Here is a 19,382-nt window from a genome sequence, read left to right on the forward strand (position 1 = left end):
GTAGCTATTTCTTACTAAATCTATTCCCTTTAATATTATCCGTAAAATATCCCATTAACGATGCTCCCAGTATACCAAGTTTTAGGATCTTCACACACTTATGCAATATTTCAGAAACTTTATCATCTCCTGTGTGTCATTTCCAATCACAGCTGTTGAATATTATCCTAATAAACAAGCAAATGAGGTCATGTTGCATTGCCCTGAGTCAGCGAAGATCTCAAGTTATCTCATTCCGCAATTAGGCCGCGTATTGTCATAGTTATTTTTGATGTTCAGCTCATTTTACGTTAGGAGCTGTAGGTTCCAACTCCGAGGATATTAAATCATATTATCATAAAATGTTTACGATGAAATTTTCAGTTCGTAATACAGAAGTAATAGCAGCAACCGAATCACGCTCTTATAACTTTTATAATATGAGTAGGTATGAACTATGAGGCAATGAAACTTGTATTTCTAATTCTATGTTTTTTTTTCTGTTATTTTAAAGCTATTATACCGATCTCTTTGGTTATTGAAGTGAGAATTATACAAATTCAAGCAATTATATTCTTTGTAGTTAATGTATGAATAGGAATAACTAATAACAGTTTAAAATATGCAAATTAATGGCCTGTGAGAAAATGTATATATGCATTAATATTATCACCTTTCACAGCTGCTATATCGATTGCAATTCACGTTTTGATAGATTTCCATTCTCTAGACTGCATTCTACATATTATTATGTTTGAATTAATTTTATTTTATGTTGTGAAACTGAATTCCGTGTGAAACAATTTTTTATTGTATATTCAAGAAACCGATTCAATGTGAAAAATCCGATAGATTTATATTTTATTTCAAAAGTTTATTATAATATAATTCTATTCATTTAAATATGAATAACAGCTGAGAGAAGGTAGTTAAAAAAATGTCTGTTATCTTAACGACTCGAGCTATTGATGATTATGAAAAAATAACAAAAGCTGACTGAAAATAAATACTATGTACGTATCTCCGCAAGGTCAAACATACAAACAATAGTAAATTTAGCCTTAGAAATAAATACTGCATATCGACGATGAAGTATCAATACCTCCTAACTAACATTTTAGCGATTTTCGTTTTATAGCATTTTCGTACTTAAAATAGAGTAATACATAGGCCCATAAAGGTCATTTCTCTGTAAACAGTCAATTTGAACAAATATTAAAGTGTAGCAATACCTTATAACAAAAGTTGCGTCATTTTTGCTGGCAATATATTCTAACTAAACCCTGACGCGTCCGCTCTGTTTTTAAGCACGCTTTCCTTGGATTTTACAGTTTATTCCTGGGTTAGAAGTAGTGAGTTTGGCATGCTTTCAAACCAAGACGAAAGTATCCTAACACGTGCTTCTCCATAAACTCAACAAACCATCGAAAAATTGCCATTCTTGACGATTTTTTAATGCTTTTCCAAAACTACCATCGCATTATGCGCGTAAAGATACCAACAAATTGTTCGTAGAGTCAATTAAATTACTAAGCATTGTACATGTTACTGGTATGACGAAACAGCTGCTGACCTGACGTCTAGCACTTTTGTTTCGTTTGTAATTAATTACCTGGAAAAGCATTGTGTAAGCCAACAGCTGCCTATTATTATATTTTCTGACGGAAGCCCTTACCAAAATCGCCTATTTTGCGTGAGAGATGGAGGTGGGGGAAACCAGCTAAAACTGAAACCACCCAAGCACATTAAGCCAAGCAGCTTGTGAGGGCTGCGGAAGGCTTCAGGGAGGGACCCGGGAGACCCCAGGTGTCTTGCCCTGTACTCCGCAACCCCCGTACATTCCATGATGACGTGGGCTGCCGTTTCCTCGGACGCCATGCATGCTCTGCATAGCGGACTGTCTGTGATCCCTAAATTAAAGAGATGTTTGTTGAAGGGGCCGTGCCCTGTGAGAGTCCCTGTTATTACACGTAGTTGCACTCTACGTAGGTTGAGAATCTGACGTGCAAGTCAATGTTTGGTAGGGCTTCTCTGGCTTGCTTGCAGTCAGATCTGCTAGAACATTCTGCTTTTTGTGCAGTGTTAATGAGCTGGGTAATCATCAGCCGGATCCAGCTTGCAGGTAGCGGTATAATGGGAAAAGGTCCCATGACCGGTGTTTGAGATGTCCTTCTGGCTAATATGTCAGCAGCATCGTTTCCTCGTGAGTTACTGTGTCCTTTTATTCATTGTAGTACTAGGGACTTTCCCAGATCACATACCCTAGTTAGGGCTATGTGACACTCTAGAATTAACCCTGAAGTGATTTCATGGCTTTTGATTGCCATGAGTGCTGCTTTGCTATCCGATAGGATCCGAATCGAAAAGCTGTTACATTCCATTTGATTATGGCTGAAGCTGCAAGTAGAAGTCCTAGGCATTCAGCCTGAAAGATTGTATTACGGGGTCCCAAGGGGTACGAGATGTTAATGTTTAGGTCCTCAGAGAAGACCCCATCACCCGTGCCATTTTCAGTCTTGGACCCGTCCGTGAAGATGAGTAAATCTTCGACGCTGTTGTGCTCTGATGTGTTCACGTAGCTGTATCTTATATTTCTTGACTTGAACGCCAACTTAAGAACAAAGAAATTTACGTTCCAAGTTATTATGCCACTATAACCAAAGCAGCAAGAAAATCTCGTTCTCATGAAGTTGAAAAAATTGAAATAATGTTTTATATTTAAATCACTATCTTCGAGCATAATCACGTGTAGTGACAGGATTTTAAATCAAAATTTAACTATAGTATTGATACAAAAACCTAATATTAAAATAAAAAAATGTTGTAATCTTTAGAACAATTTCTTCTAAGTATATTGGCAATAACTTGTATGTAAAAAATACGGCTTTCTGTTTAAATACAATTACAAGCAATATCTAATATCTGCATGTTTTTTTTTAAATCTTTGAAGTTACATTTAATAAATGATTCCATGATATCTAATATCCTTTGATAATGAACGTAAGCTAAAATAATAATTAAAAACAGTAACGAAAAAGAAATAAAACGTTTTTTTTATCTACTGAAAAATGTAGTTTTTGTAGTTAGCATATATTGACACTTCATCGTCGATATATTATGTGTAATAGCTCTATAACACAAATAGTTTTTGAAACTCAAATATTTATTTGTTAATAGACTTCTTCTAGAACACTTTTGTCACAAAATAGTTTACCATAGCAATACTAACCAATTCAACTTTCTGAACTGATGGTAAATTATTATTTTTTCTGTATTTTGATGATTCAAATGCGCTTGAGTTTGTAAAACAATCTTACACAAAAATTAAGTACTTTTTCTTCGATTTCTCGTATCACCGTTGAGTCACAGCTAATCGGCAAGAGTCGGAGGTTATCACATTTGTGATTACATTCATTGTCACCATCTATTTATACACCCTGACTCTCGCGTGACCTCACTCGTACAAGTGACATAATGTGAATAACGGATAGTGTTTTGATAATGTTTCTAATGACTTAATGTAAACAATATTCGGTTAAAATAATAATTGTAGAATGTAAGCGCCACTCAAAATTCTAAATACTATGTAGAATTGCACCGGCTTTGCTACTACGTTGCTAAAAGTCCAGGAATTTGTTATATATGTGAGTAGGCACCAGAGTTTGGTTATCAAAAGTATGAAGGTGATGAAAAAAAATCGACAAAAGTTAATTTAATTAAAAATAGCCATGACCACTTTTCGATAGGCAAGCAATTATAGGCATATTTGTTTATAAAAAATATTTATTAAAAAATACGTCTCATCTGGTTATCAGATCGGTGAAGGACGATCTCCCACGGGCTCTCCTACTGTTGTTAATTAATCCTTATAATAAGTAACTTTTTGCATTCTTTAACATTTTTTTTTAGAAATTATCTTACCTAAAGTGACAAATGAAAGGAAGAAATTTATCAAGATAATTGTAATAAAAAGAATACCTAACACCATTATCAGGTCATTACTAGGTAGGTACATTCAGTTGAATTTGTATTATCGTGTATTCGTTTTATATATGACGTGTAGTATATATTTTTTTTCACGCAAAAATAATGTAACTATACGAAGTAAATAGAGAATACACCCGCGATTCTATTTTATTAATTTCGGCTTTCAGATAGGTATTTTTAAATTACCATCTGCTGACATTTGGATATATTCACCTGATAGAGACCTAATAGCACATCTTTATTTATTTGATCTTAGATAAAGATTAATGTCAACATTTATAATATAAATTGTAACATATCTTGGTGAATTTTTAATACCTACATTTGTTATATCTTGACAGTTTCTTTCGTTTTGCTTTGCTGGTGGCTTTTATAATTAGTTTTTTACTTGTGTACGTAATTTGAGCGATTAGTGAGCTGGGTCCCACTTCACCAAAAGCAGAAACATTAGCTTAGAAGAAAATGGATGATTTTTAAATTGAAACATTGTAATAGACTAAAATTTAAGATAGAACATCGAGATAAGTTGCATGAAAACGTTAATCAAATTCTAACACACCTACAGATAATTAAATTGAATATTCGGTTAACATAAAATACGGGAACAAAATTATAATTTGCAACAATTTCAACAGTCTCCGGTTTATAATTACCCGTTATTATGTTAACATTGGAATAATAATTCTATTTGTTTGGATCTAGAATCGAGACATTCACAGCATTGTGATAGGTGTGAGAAATAATAAAGAATGGACATATAAATCTTATATCACCTAGTTTCAGTCTCAACTATTGTGAAAGGCGACATTAATTGAGTATCATTCGTAACATAATTAAATTAAAAAATGTATTATTGGATAAATGAAAATTCAAGAGACAAGATAAAATAAAAGGAAAATACAAGAGATTTATAACAATTATTTTCGACATAAAAGTAAACATTGGTTGTTTACACACCGAGTCAAAACAATTTTAACTCTCCATTAGAAAATAACTTAACTTCAAAATACATAAAACGTGTCGACGAACAGAGTCTATAATTTAAGAAATGTATTGAAACATGCGAATCTGGGGTCATCTAAGTTCAAGCGACATCATCTCCCAAAACCATAAACACACTAACTATTCTACGTCCGAATGAATCTTCTAATAAACACAAATGATGTTTCCTCACAACAGAGGAAGTGTCCTAGAGTTAATCATAATTTCGGACGCCCACGCTCGCTTGCCTCGAGTGAGCGTGGGTGTACTGTGCCCGGTGTGATCTTTGCGAAACCCGTTCCTAGATATTATAAATATAAAAAGTTATATTGTACCTTCAAGTTTAATATACGCCTTGGTTTTAAGATAGGAGGAGATTGTTCTTGCTGAAACGACTCCAAATTATAGACGGTGTTACCAAACATCGAGTCATCGAAAGATTATTATGGTCAAACAAACCTATAGACACCTATGCAATTATTACATAATATAATATATATATACATAATGTTTGTTCGTGATAAATTCTACAACTACTGCAGCAATTTTCATTCTATTGACCAATCGATAGCGTTGTTTTCGAGGAAGGTACATACATAAATTAAGTTTTAGACAACGCGGGCAAAGCCGCTATCTATAAGTTACTAATAACTAAATGAACATACTAAAAAGGTGAATGTTTTTCCGCACCATCAATTCAAACTATCCATACAAGTCCACAGTTTCCAGAAGCAATTGATTAAATTACCATCACCAGATCTACCAATATGGACACGAAAGCTGGCCAGCGGAGACGGGTTTCTTACTTGCTGATATGTGGGTCACCATGATTAATAGCTTCATTGTATTCTTTATGTAGCCTAGATAAAGGGCTAGTGGTTGAGCTAATCGAGGCTTGAAGGCTGCAGTTTGTGCCTGTTATGAAACAGGTGCTTGAACCGATTTTAGGGATCGAAAGCACACATTGACTGTAAGTAAAACGTTAAAGTATTTAATTGTTGATAAGCACTAATATAATTTCAATATTTCTCTCTTACGTACTGTCTTATGTTGCAGTATGAGAAATATTTTAGTTCTCCGTTATTCAGCGGCATTCCAAATCCATGGTTACAAAATTTACCATTCATAAGCTCCTCAAAGTTTACATGAATAAAAAAGCATTGAGTTTGTTTTATAGAGAGATTATAATTCCTCTTTTGTGGACTCAAATAATAAGCTAACAAGAACCCGGAGGTTTTTTGCTCAAATCAGGAATCGAAAAGTTAAGGATCGCCGCAGCATCCTGAACGAAACCGGTTGCTATGAAAGGGGCTCGTTTCGCCTTTTTGTCGACTTTTAAATTGCGCATTATGTTGTTTAATACTTTTTGGCTTAGCAGGTTTTTGTGCCCGTTGACTTTTTGGCGATCTGATCTTTTACGATTGTTGTAACGAATTTTTTATGTGTTTTCCTCGTACCTTCGAGTATATCGAATATTTTGCGGAATTATCTTTTCAGGTTTTTTTATTCAAAGTAATAATAATTCACTTTTTTCAACTATTTGTATATTATAATCCTCTGCATCATCATTTAGGTTTTGTTATCGCAATAATAAGCGATAGCAAAAACCGACGACCCCGTTAGATAAAGGAGATCTTACTCAAATAATCATAACTTTCATCCTACGCGCTAACAAAGTTAACTCACGTACAAAGTCTTACTAATCTCTATACTTTATTAACATAATATCATGCAGAACAACCGTTATTTGAAAATCCGAGCCAGGAAACAGATACTCAATCTTGGGAAGCGATAACTCAACTCAATAATATAGTAAAAGAAATCACGATAACGGAACTAGACAAGTAAATCATTAAAAATAAACGCTAAATTATTTAAGTTTCTAATCACCGGTCGAAATAGATTTGTTTTTATTGTACATTCCAACATTTTTATTGATTCTAATTGGCCTAGCTAATTCTCAGCTTATTTGTTATTTTTGATGACTTCATTGCTCTGAGTAATGATCTTAAAACTTTAGTTCGTGACTTATCTACTGTAAAGTGATTGTAATAAATTATTGAGCTAATTTTTTAGAATATTAATTAATTTAGAATTAAAATAATGATAATAAATCTACTTACATTTCATTAAATATTTAGCTACGGGTACACAGACAAAATTCAGTTTTTTTTTGTAGCAAACCAATAATAGGTATGAGTTCAATTTATACGAAGCAGGTAAATCTTCGACACTCCAATCGACTTGATCTTAAACCAATTAGCTTTTTTGTGGCCTCGAAACTCGACCAAAACTTGTGCGCAATCAACCTAATTCTAAAAACCGTTGCAAACATTAAGGAAAGCAATAATAATTTCAAGATAACATTTCCAGAAACACTGAGTCAATATAAATAAATTATAATGAGGGGTTTTTATATCGGTGCATTCGTTATGCCTTGGCACGGGACCAAACGCACTCTTAATAATAATGAACCACTTGTAATTTTTTCGTAGTAAAATTTTACGATGGACTAACCTGCTCTTCAAGTCACATTAAATTATTTTTGCGAGGCGGTTTCCACTGATCCTAGGAAGATAACTATTTTAAGCTACGCTGTCTGTTACAGAATAGTACAATGATACCTACTACTTTAATTTGGTATAGGCCCTGCGCAGACGGCACACTTTTTGCACATGAGTAGAAAGACGGAACAGAGACTAAGCTTCAAACAACCGCGCGAATCGATTGCACTACTACAAGTACGCGGGGCATGTGTGTGTGACCGCAGGCCGCTTGTCGCGTACGCAGCGATTCTGGAAAAAACCGGTTTGCGCTTGCACAGGCTGAGGACAGTCTCAGGGTTGATACGACGCACGTTGTTTGTTTTATTAGTTGCAACTTGCATGTTTGAATATTTTAATATAAAACGTAATATTTTATTGTTAAAAATGGTTGTTTATTGTACTGTGTGTATGAATAATACTAGAAAAACTAAAAATATATCATACTTCAACTATCCCAGGGAGTACAATAGGTGAGTAAATATTTTGATTATTACTTTTTCAAGTAAGTACCTACTTGCGTTTATTTTATTAGGTCCTTTTTTAATAAGAAGAGAATTGTACATGGTGTGTTTTTACCTTTCATTATTATTACAAGTTTAACATTTGTAAGTATGTATGTAATTGTGTGTAATTATAAAACTATTTAACAAATGTTTTGTTTAATTTGTCTTAACCTATTGTGACAACCCTACCAAAATAGGTAACAATTTTGCACGTTCTTAAGAAGCTTAGTCTCTGTTCCGTCTTTCTACTCATGTGCTTTTTGTGCGATCGAGTCTGCGGCGCACAAAAAGTCTGCATGGCGCGCAAAAAGTCGGTCGCGGATTTTTCACAGACTCAACGCACACGACGCACATCTTCGATCATTTTGTCGGCAGAGCTGTAGGGACGTAGACGCTATGGAAATCGTGTAAAGTGTGCGCCGTCTGCGTTAGCGCGCGTTGAAGCAAACGTTCAATTCTTTTCACACACTTTTGTGCGGAGCGGCGCGGTGCGGTCTGCCCGAATTACACGGATTTTTTGTGCGCCGGACTTTTTGCGCGTCGTGTGCGTTACTGCATATAATTTCATAGGTTCTATTTTCACAGACTAAAAAGTGCGTCACGGATAGTCTGTCGTCTGCGCAGGGCCATATGGTTTTGTAGATTACGCGGCAGTTAAAGCTAAAAAAATTGAAATATTCAATTCAATTAAGCTGTTTCTACAGCCCTCCTGGGCTAACAATGACACTTCACAAAAAAGTATCTCTTGTCTTTCTCCGTCTAATTAAATTTTCGTTTTTTTTTATTTTGTTTTTGAATAATCGTGCCTACGTTACCAATTCTGTTGTGTTGTATTCGAAACAAAAACACAGTAACCTTGGCGACTAACGAGTACTCGCTTATTTGTGATAAATTAATTAAGACAAATGGCAGCACGTTCGGGAGTCTTGTAATTGTTTACAAGATTTGGGGTTAAATTTGTATGAAGACATTTGTTATCTTAATATCTTAAAACAATATTATGTAAGGAGATAGAATAATAAGGTAGAGCACAAGAAATACAATGACTAACCAATATTTAAAAAATCCTTATAATAACAACAACGCTTCAAACATTGATAAAGGAACAGAAAACGATAGTAGACTGAATTATATTAGATAAGTTGTTGTAAAACAATAACATTTTCATTTTTGTATGCACATACGAGCGTATATATTAAGCTAGGATTACAGCAGTTAATCTATCTACACTAATATTATAGAGCTAGAGCTTGTTTGTTTAGTTGAACGCGCTAATCTCCGGACTAGCGCTACTGGTTCGAATTAAACCAATATTTTAGTGTTGAAATAACCCATTTATCGAGCAAAGCTATGTCATATTTAAGATCAATAGTGAGCGGAGCATCATCCAAAAATATTTCAACCGACGACGCGAGAAAAAACGCAATGTATTGACTCCCACGCGCAGCCCCTGACACGGCTAATCACTACATAGTATAAAACAAAGTCGCTTTCCCTGTCCCTATGTCCCTTTGTACGCTTAAATCTTTGAAACTACGCAACTGATTTTGATGCGGTTTTTTTTAATAGATAGAGTGATTCAAGAGGAAGGTTTATATGTATAATAACATACATTAAATAGTGGAGAAGTACTGTTATTTTTGAGGTTTCTAATGTGATGTCGTAAAAATTTACATTTTTTTCCGCTTATATTGAAAACGCAGGCTGAACCCTACGAGTTTTATCAAAATAATGTACTAAGTATTATACACATTGAAAAGATCTACAGAAAAGTCCGCGATGGTATATGTCTATCTCTTATGGATAACCCACAATAACATTTTTTTGTCATTTACTTTTTACGACAAATAATAGCTAATTTTCGAAGCGATTTTCACCAATACAGCATTAATCCTTAACCAATTAAATACCTTGAATACATTGTACATTTAATATAGATCTATATGGCCCTTTACACCGTATGATTTAAGTGAATATTTTGGAAGATATTACAGATTAAAAAATTGCGGGACGCAGCGTTTGCGGCGGTACCGGCCGGCCGGGCCGCTATGTTTTTATATATGTACATTGTACAACGTTCACAGTTTTTCTGTAGTGTATTTAGTATCAGCATTGCACCCGTGCGAAGCCGGGGCGGGTCGCTAGTTTAATATAAAGAGGAAAGGTTAATTCCTATATTAAGATAAATACGAAAACTGGTGAACCTATAAAACATCTTTCACAATTCACCTGCATTATAAAAAACATAGCTGAATGAGAAGCATAATTGATCACATCAAACATCAGGTGCACTTCAAAAAGAAGGACATTTTTAAGTTTCAGAACTAACAAGCTACCGAGTATATTTTTACTAAAACAGCTAATTATTTTCGCATTACATACCTACTCAAGATAGCACTACACTCGCAGTCGCAGATAACCATAAACTAACATAATGCCATACGCTTCAGTAAACAAAGTCGAGTGACTCACATTGTAGTAACAGAGCCATTCAAGAAACGCTATCTGCTTGCATTCCAGAGATAAGGGTGCATAATAATAAATATGACGAAAATATTGTCTTATCTGTAGTCGCTAAACCGTAGAATAGATAATTTCACTGGTTTCTACTTTAAAATGCTAAACAACGAATTGCTATACATTGAAAAGATTTTCGATTTATTCGATCTTTTAGTAACAAATACACAATGAAATCTTCTAGTTATTGAAGGAAAACGATTTTTCAAATTAATGCTAACATACACGATGTTATCGGGAATTCGCGGTGTGTGGTCCGTGTTTATTTTATTGACGTCTGTTTATCATTTGATGGGCAGCGCGATTGCGGGAATTCGGAAATAAATGCATGATATTTTTGGAAATAATTTGTATGAACACTGTAGTTTCTTAGAAGAAGAAATAGCAGCAATTGCAAAAAATCTACAAATGCTTGATTGCTTGAACTCATAAGCGGCTTACAGATTTTTTTTAAGTTTGTCGAGAATGTATGATTATTGTACCTCTAGATTATACAAATATTTGCTGATTTAGCGGCACACATTGTATTACAAATACATGAAATGGTTTTTTAATGGCGTGCATTTGACTAAAAAACAAAGTAGACATAATACTTACAAGAACTATACACAAAAAAGCTAGTGTATCATACACACATCACAAAAAATACCAACATCGATGACTATAACAAAATAACAATTGCAATTCAGGCTTATTTAACGGCAATTTTATAATATTGGCCTTGCACCATGATGTCATGAGGCAGCACAATCTGAACTACCATCTGGCTAGCAATGATGTCACCGGTGTAAAGGTTGAGGTTGAACCAACCGTTTATTTAGTTTAATTCACTTTCAATTTGATATTTTTTAATATAAAATATTTTGGAGGTCTTTGCATAGTTTTAATTAAAAATTTTAACTATATCTATAAATGTTTGCATTTGAACAATTAATTATTTTTTTTATAAGAAATGAACAACATGTGGGAAAAGTTTGCTCAAGAGAAAATAAATTATTTGAATAGCTGAAAAATTAACAAATATATTATTCTTCTTTCTGCTTTGATCATGAAAAAATTAAAAAAAGCTAATATTTTAGTAGTGTTGTTTAATCAACTGAATGCTACAGTTTATTTATACGAAACAAGAAAGAAATGGGTTTACAATTTACATTGTTAACAATAAATTAGGCAAGTAGGTGATACCATTAAAAATGCATGCAGAGGGTGCACAGAACCCATTAGGGGTGTTTGCCTCAACCCTGTCACTTGAATTGACCTTTACCTTTTAGGTATATCTTTTTTATTGAATCAATAGATTTATTTTAAAATTGAAACCAAAATATAAATATAAATATAAATAAATAAATAAAATCTTTATTTTGCTTTAAACATGGTGTTCGAGAAGGCACCCCTGTGGGACACCTTCACTACACTCCCGATTCGCGGTATTAAAATAGTACTGTAGGGGTTCGTCTAAATGAAACCAGCCTTGTACTCTGATTGATCTTTATTACCACTAAAAAATGTTGAACTGAAATTAATATTATGTTCTTACAAAAAAATAACTATAGCGAGATTTAAAAACGCTTAAAATAAATTACCGCCACCTATGATTAACTTAACGAACTAATGTAACTTTATACAATCTAATGATCTGTCATGAACATACCGCCCACCAAGGACATTTATTGAGGAAATGTCCTTACAAACAAAATCCGCCCACCTTGAGGGAACATCTTTAAATATAATTATACAAACTGAAACTTACATTGTATATGAACTTAAATTTATCTTCTTACATTTTACTCGCAAACATTTTATCTACGCAACAATATCACTTTCTATAACATAACTTAACTTTTACAAATACACTTTAAACATCTTCAAAAATACAATATAATATAACAATTATTCTTTCCTTAATAAAATACACAATTTGTTAACAGGTCTTTTAACAATACTTTTTTTAACTAAGATACTGACAACTCTAGTAACTTTATCGTGACCTGGATGTTTGTCTATGATTTTACCCATGATCCACCGCATCGGCGGAAGATCATCTTCCTTTATGAGGACAATATCTCCTATATTAGGCTCGCTGGTTTTGGACTTCCATTTATACCTTATCATTACATTCGACAGATATTCCTTTGACCAGCGATCCCAAAACGACTGAAACATTCTTTGAATAAGTTGCCATCTACTCAATGAACTCACGTTAGAATCTAAGTAATTATATACATCGGGTATACCTAACAAAGGACCACCGATTAAAAAATGACCCGGCGTTAGAGGTGCAGGCTCATTAGGGTCTGATGTATCGACTGTGATTGGCCTAGAATTTAAGCACGCTTCTACCTGAGCAAGAAGAGTACTCATCTCTTCGTAAGTGAGGGTGGTTTCTCCTATCACTCGCCTGAGGTGAAACTTCGTGGATTTCACTCCCGCTTCCCAAAGTCCGCCGAAGTTAGGGCTGTGCGGAGGAATGAAATGCCACTCAGTACCATTCGCTTCCAACTGTTCACCCACCGATGAAAGAGCTGACTGGAGCTCACGGGATGCTCCTACAAAGGTAGTCCCGTTATCGCTCCAAAGCTTGGCACAGTGACCTCGTCTGGAAACGAAACGTCGAAAAGCAGCCAGAAATGCTGGTGTGCTCATGTCACTTACGACCTCTAAGTGAATGGCACGAGTTGCCATACACACGAATAAACATATGTAGCCCTTGTATGAGTGGTGTCCTCGGCCTTTGGTTGTCCTTATGTTTATTGGACCAGCATAATCCACACCGCTATGCAAAAATGGTCTAGCTGGTGTACAACGAACTGTTGGAAGTGAACCCATTAATGGAGACTGAGTGCTAGCTCTTAATCGAATACACTTAACGCAACTCCTAACATGTTGTTTAACTAAAGTTCTAACCCCTATAATCCAATAGGCTGTTCTCAAATAATTAATCATCAATTGAGGCCCTCCGTGCAACGTCTTTATGTGAGCGTTTGCTATAATTAGGTGAGTTAAATGACTACTTTTAGGTAAAATAATTGGATGTTTGGTTTCATTACTTAGTTGTGACATTTCAATTCTGCCACGCATTCTGATTATACCCTTATCGTCAAGGTAAGGACATAGTGCTTTTAATGTATTCTTATTTAGTATATCACCCTTGTTCCTTAACTGTAAATATTCTTCTTTAAATATATCCCTTTGAGTAATCTTTATGCAACATTCTAATGCCTCCTCCAATTCAAAACTTTGTAAATATTTCTCTTTATTTGTTCTTCTGCGATATCCCCTTAAAAATCTTCGACAATAGGCAATAACCCGTATTAATCTTTGTAAAGATGAAAATCGTTCTAACATTGTAATCTCTCTTTCTTCTTTTACAGCAACAGTAAATGTCTTGACACTTTGTTCTAAATCTGTGCTCATTTCCTTTGGCCTATTGTACTCAATACATTTCTGCTTGAGAAACGACGGTCCTGAAAACCATATCTGATTATCCATAAGCAAATTTGGTAAGACGCCTCTTGAGGCACAATCTGCTGGATTGTCCTTAGATAAAACATGATACCATTGAGTGGGTTTCATGATGGTTAAAATCTCTGATGTCCTATTTGCTATGAACGGTTTCCATCTGCTTGGATGGCTATTCAACCATGCCAATACAACTGTGGAATCAGTCCAAGCCGTTATATTGTTCTTAGAAATGTTAAGTACATCTGCTGCTTCTGCAAGCAACCTAGATACCAGAAGCGCACCGCACAATTCCAAACGAGGAATGCTAATCTGTTTGACGGGTGCTACTCGCGTTCTGGCAACCAGCAACGAAACCGTTACTCCACCTTCGGCATCGATTATGCGAAGGTAGATTACCGCCGCATAAGCACCTTTAGATGCATCGCTGAAACCATGAAGCTCCAGTCGATCGTTCAACCTTGTTCCCAGCCATCGAGGAATCCGAATTCTGGTAAGTTGGGACAACTGACTACGGTAAGCATTCCATTCCTCCATCATTTCTGCATTCACCTTATCGTCCCATCCTACTCCTGCTACCCACAGCTTTTGTATAAAAACCTTGGCAATGACCACACTAGGAGCTAACCAGCCTAGTGGATCGAACAAACGAGCTATTTCCGAAATAATTGACCTTTTAGTTTCAGGTGCAGTCGTCGACATCGAGATATTCACCGAGTACTGGAAGTTATCTTCGCTGCGGTTCCAGGTAAGTCCTAAGATTTTTATTGTACTATCAAGCTTTATATTAAAATTTTCCTTTTCTTCATTATTTATGATTCCCGTATGTAGTGTTTGTTCTATATTTTCATTCCCTTCAATTGACCTGATCCTTTTCAATATTTCCTTATTATTACTATTCCATTTTTGTAACACGAATCCACCCTTTCCTAATAATTCTTTCATTTCCTTGTAAATTCTAATTCCTTCTTCAACACTTTCTGACCCTGTCATTAAATCATCCATATAAAAACAATTTAGAATTTTATCTGAGGCGACGGGGTAGTTTGCTCCCTCGTCATAAGCAACTTGATGTAGCGTTCTAACTGCTTGATATGGTGCAGATGCTGTTCCAAAGGTAACCGTTATAAGTTCATAATCTTCAATATTCTTATCAGGACTCTCGCGCCAAAGGATCCGCTGAAACATCGCATCATCTTCTGATATAAGGACTTGACGGTACATCTTAATAATGTCCGCGACTAATCCAATAGGATGTAATCTCCATCTTAAAATTGTGTGTCTGAGGTCTGCTTGTAACGTGGGTCCGATCATTAACGTATCATTCAAAGATATTCCATTGCTATTTTTTTCAGATGCGTTGAAAACCACACGTACCTTGGTTGTACTTTTGTCGTTTCTTACGACCGCGTGGTGAGGTAAGTATACTGCTTCATTCTTTTTATTATCGTCGTCCTTAACCTGCCTCATGTGTCCTAACCGTAAGTATTCATTAATAACTTCTGTGTATTTTTCTTTCAAATCCTTGTCCTTTTCTAATCTTCTTTCTAATGCTTTAAATCTTTTTTCAGCTATTGCACGTGAGTTACCAGCTGTACAAGGAGGATCCTCGTCACGAAACGGTAACTTAACTATATATCTACCACTAGCATCTCTTGTAGTGGTTTTTGTATAGAACTCTTCACACTTTGTTTCTTCCGGTGAGTATAACTTTTTTGTACTATTTTGTTCTTCTATTTCCCAAAACTTTTTCAAAATTTCATCATCTTCATTTTGAATATGTAAATGCATTGCTCTAATATTGTTTGATCTATTATTTTCAGATTCGATAGCTCCCGATAGTACCCAGCCGAAGGTAGTGTTCTGGGCCACTAGAGCCCCCGAAGAATTTTTCAGTATACCTTCCAGGATGATACTACCGTATACGTCAGCACCCAATAGAACATCTATTTTATTGGGAGTGTTGAACTCAGGATCTGCCAGTTTACTATCGCTTAAACTTAACCAGTCGAAGGAACTTGTACTAAGATCCTTCTCTGGTAAGTAGGCAGTAATATTTTTTAATACATATGCATTCAACCTTAGGCTAAATTCAGAATTTAACCGGGATTGAATCGTTAAATGTACCATGTATTTTATCATGGTTGAACTATGACCTAGACCTGAAACAGAGCCCTTAATTGGGATCTTCTTCAGTCTCAAAAGTTGAACTGTGGCCTCTGTAATGAAACAAGCCTGTGACCCTTGGTCAAGTAACGCACGTACCGTTAGGTAGTGACCCATTTTGGACTCGGCTTTTATTAGCGCTGTGGCTAATAAAACCTGTCTTGGTTTAGAAACCTCGCCTGAAGAAAAACATGAAACTATTGGATCAGTACTAATAGGCGCATTAGTACTTCCATGATCATGCTTCTTCAAGGTGGGTTGACCTTTATGCTCAGCCTCTCCTGAAGGATGAAGCAAAGAATGATGCCGCTTTTGACAGAGTCTACATGAAGTAGGCTTCTTACATTCATAGACTATGTGATTACTACCCAGACAATTAAAACAGATTTTATTTTTAGCTACAAAATCGCGTCTGTTTTCCAAAGTTTGTTTAGCAAACTTTTTACAAAAACAGAGCTTATGCGATTCTGTGCAAAACTCACAACTTAAATTTGGAGTCGACGCGATCAACGCTCGTGGTTTATGCGCCGCTGTACTATTCGACTGATACCCAGGTGACCTTTTTGGTTCTACACACTCTAACGCACGAAAACGGTTCTCAATAAACGACTTAAATTGTTCAAAAGATGGCAATTCATTTTTAGAATTATTACTAGATATATTTAATTCCCATTGCTTTCGCGTTTCTGTATCTAATTTAAATGTAACAATATGTATAATAATAACATCCCAGGTGCTTACATCTATGTCTAAATTTTTGAGAGCATTTAAACAATCACAAGTAGTGTCTAGTAATTCTTTTAATAATGCAGCCGATTCCACATTCATACGTTTTTGACTAAACAGTCTCTGCAGGATGCAATTGCACAGATACTTCCTGTTACTATATCTTTGCAGCAACAGCTGCCAACATGGCTCATAATTTGCATCGGTGATGGGCGTTTGCCTAATCAATTGCTCCGCTTCACCAGTCAAGTGACCCTTTAAGTAGTGGAGTTTTTGGACATTGTCCAATGATTTATTTTTGTGAACTAACGATTGGAATAAGTCTGAAAAGGTTGTCCACTCCGAATACTTACCCGAGAAGACTGGTATACTAATTTTGGGCAACTTGACTGGTGGATCGGAGGAGTTCGGTCTATGATTATCCTGATAGTTTTCCCTAAAGCCACCCAATGCTGCCCTCAATAAAGTTTTATATGTAATATAAACGTCTTCGGTGTTATCGTAAATATCTCTTATTTTTTGTTCGATGGTGTCAAAATCAAAATTTTCGAATAATTTCGTGTTAATGTCGGAAAACTTCCCCCAATCCTTTTCCAAGAGCTCCAATCTCGCTTCGACGTATTCTCGAGTTACTCTCTCCTTGGGACTTTTTTTAAAATTGACTAAGCTTTTCCCTATTACATTTTGCAAACTTTTTAAGGTATTTATGGAACCTTCCATGGCTGCTTTACGCCACCTTATGCTTACCACTGATGCTTCAATTTGTCCTTGCTGCTCCACGCCGCCTGGCTGCTTCAAGTTGTCCTTGCTGCTCCACGCCGCCCTGGCTGCTCCAAGTTATCCTTGCTGCTCCACGCCGCCTGGCTGCTCCACGCCGCCCTGGCTGCTCCAAGTTGTTCTTGCTGCTTCACGCCGCCTGGCTGCTCCACGCCGCCCTGGCTGCTCCAAGTTGTTCTTGCTGCTTCACGCCGCCTGGCTGCTCCACGCCGCCCTGGCTGCTCCAAGTTGTTCTTGCTGCTTCACGCCGCCTGGCTGCTCCACGCCGCCCTGGCTGCTCCACGCTGCCCCGGCTGCCCTTGACTGGTCTTCTCCGCCTGGTGTTCTTGCTGTCTTCTTTTGCACTCGCGCGTACTTTCGACAGCGATCCACTGCCCCTTTCTAGTACGATTGACCGTATGATCCGGTTCGATTGGACCAATGTTCGAGAAGGCACCCCTGTGGGACACCTTCACTACACTCCCGATTCGCGGTATTAAAATAGTACTGTAGGGGTTCGTCTAAATGAAACCAGCCTTGTACTCTGATTGATCTTTATTACCACTAAAAAATGTTGAACTGAAATTAATATTATGTTCTTACAAAAAAATAACTATAGCGAGATTTAAAAACGCTTAAAATAAATTACCGCCACCTATGATTAACTTAACGAACTAATGTAACTTTATACAATCTAATGATCTGTCATGAACACATGGTATTCAATGGTGATACAATGCTTTTTTATAAGTTTAATTAGTTTTTACTTTATTGTTCTGATTACTTTCAAACATTACATCAAAAAGAAACATCTCAGAAGGAAAATATGTGCATTGAATTATTAATTAACATTAAAGGGACGGACAGGCAGCAGCAATTACTTTTTAGTGATAAGTTTTGAACATGAAAGTAAAAATTATGTATTTTGTGTATTCATCTTCATTGTACAATTAATCAATAGTGCAAATAAACACTTATTTGTTACAAAACATTTACCTAGTAGTCAGTAGACTGCTCAACTTAGGGCCGATTTTTCAATGCTTGGATAAAACTTATTCGTCGAATAATGTATAAAACTACCATTTTAAAAACGTATTCTAATTGCCCGTATTTGACAGTTTACGTGACATTTTAATATTATCGTGTAATACTTTATTGGACGGATAAGTTTTATCCAAGCATTGAAAAATCGGCCCTTATCTGCTCTGGGGTCTAAGTTAGTGTGTAGAAAATAGCACTTACTTAAAAAGTCAATCTGTCAACACCCTCTGCTCCACTTTGAAGATATAAGTAACTTCTTATGATAGTAAGTTATTTGTATAAATAAACAATTTTTGCTCTTGACCTTAAGTATAAGTATGACATCATTTTTCGAGGTTGAAGAATCAAAACAATTGTGCCGCATTTTTAATATTACGAAATTACGGAATGTTTTTCAATCTTTAGCATTACTAATAAATTGGTTTGAAAACTAACATTGTCTTTATATGAATAAAGAAAATAATGAAATTAGAAAGTTTTCTTTTCTTATAAAATACACAAACAGTTTACTTACTTACAATACATGCGACTATTTAATACCAACAGTAAGTTTCGAAAAGAAAACATCGCTGCCTTGCCAAGTAGTTCATACAAATCGCAAAACTAGGACAAAGCCGCGCCCAGCCCTGGGCTACGCCACCGTATTATATCATTGAACATTCCAATAAGATAAAAAATCAAAAACAATACATAAGCAGTACGTGCGTGAATGGCTTTCACA

At 35.6% G+C, this 19,382-nt stretch overlaps 2 protein-coding genes across 2 annotated transcripts in view; both read right to left on the reverse strand.

Annotated features, from left to right (window-relative positions):
• LOC149897801 (protein 4.1 homolog) overlaps nt 1-19,382 on the reverse strand; it is an 81,616-nt gene that overhangs the window by 61,796 nt on the left and 438 nt on the right. The window lies entirely within an intron of this gene.
• LOC149897802 (uncharacterized) lies at nt 1,651-17,584 on the reverse strand. Its single transcript, XM_090116543.1, has 5 exons — nt 16,621-17,584; nt 13,603-16,317; nt 12,479-13,320; nt 2,422-2,590; nt 1,651-1,889 (listed from the first exon to the last, which is right to left on the reverse strand). The coding sequence occupies exons 1-5, from the start codon at nt 17,582-17,584 to the stop codon at nt 1,651-1,653; spliced, it is 4,929 nt and encodes a 1,642-aa protein (XP_089972669.1).

Source organism: Colias eurytheme, chromosome 25 (assembly GCF_061535395.1).
Source record: "Colias eurytheme isolate Ceu_HAF_F1 chromosome 25, ilColEury1 Martin Lab GWU primary, whole genome shotgun sequence".
Taxonomy (NCBI): Eukaryota; Metazoa; Arthropoda; class Insecta; order Lepidoptera; family Pieridae; genus Colias; species Colias eurytheme.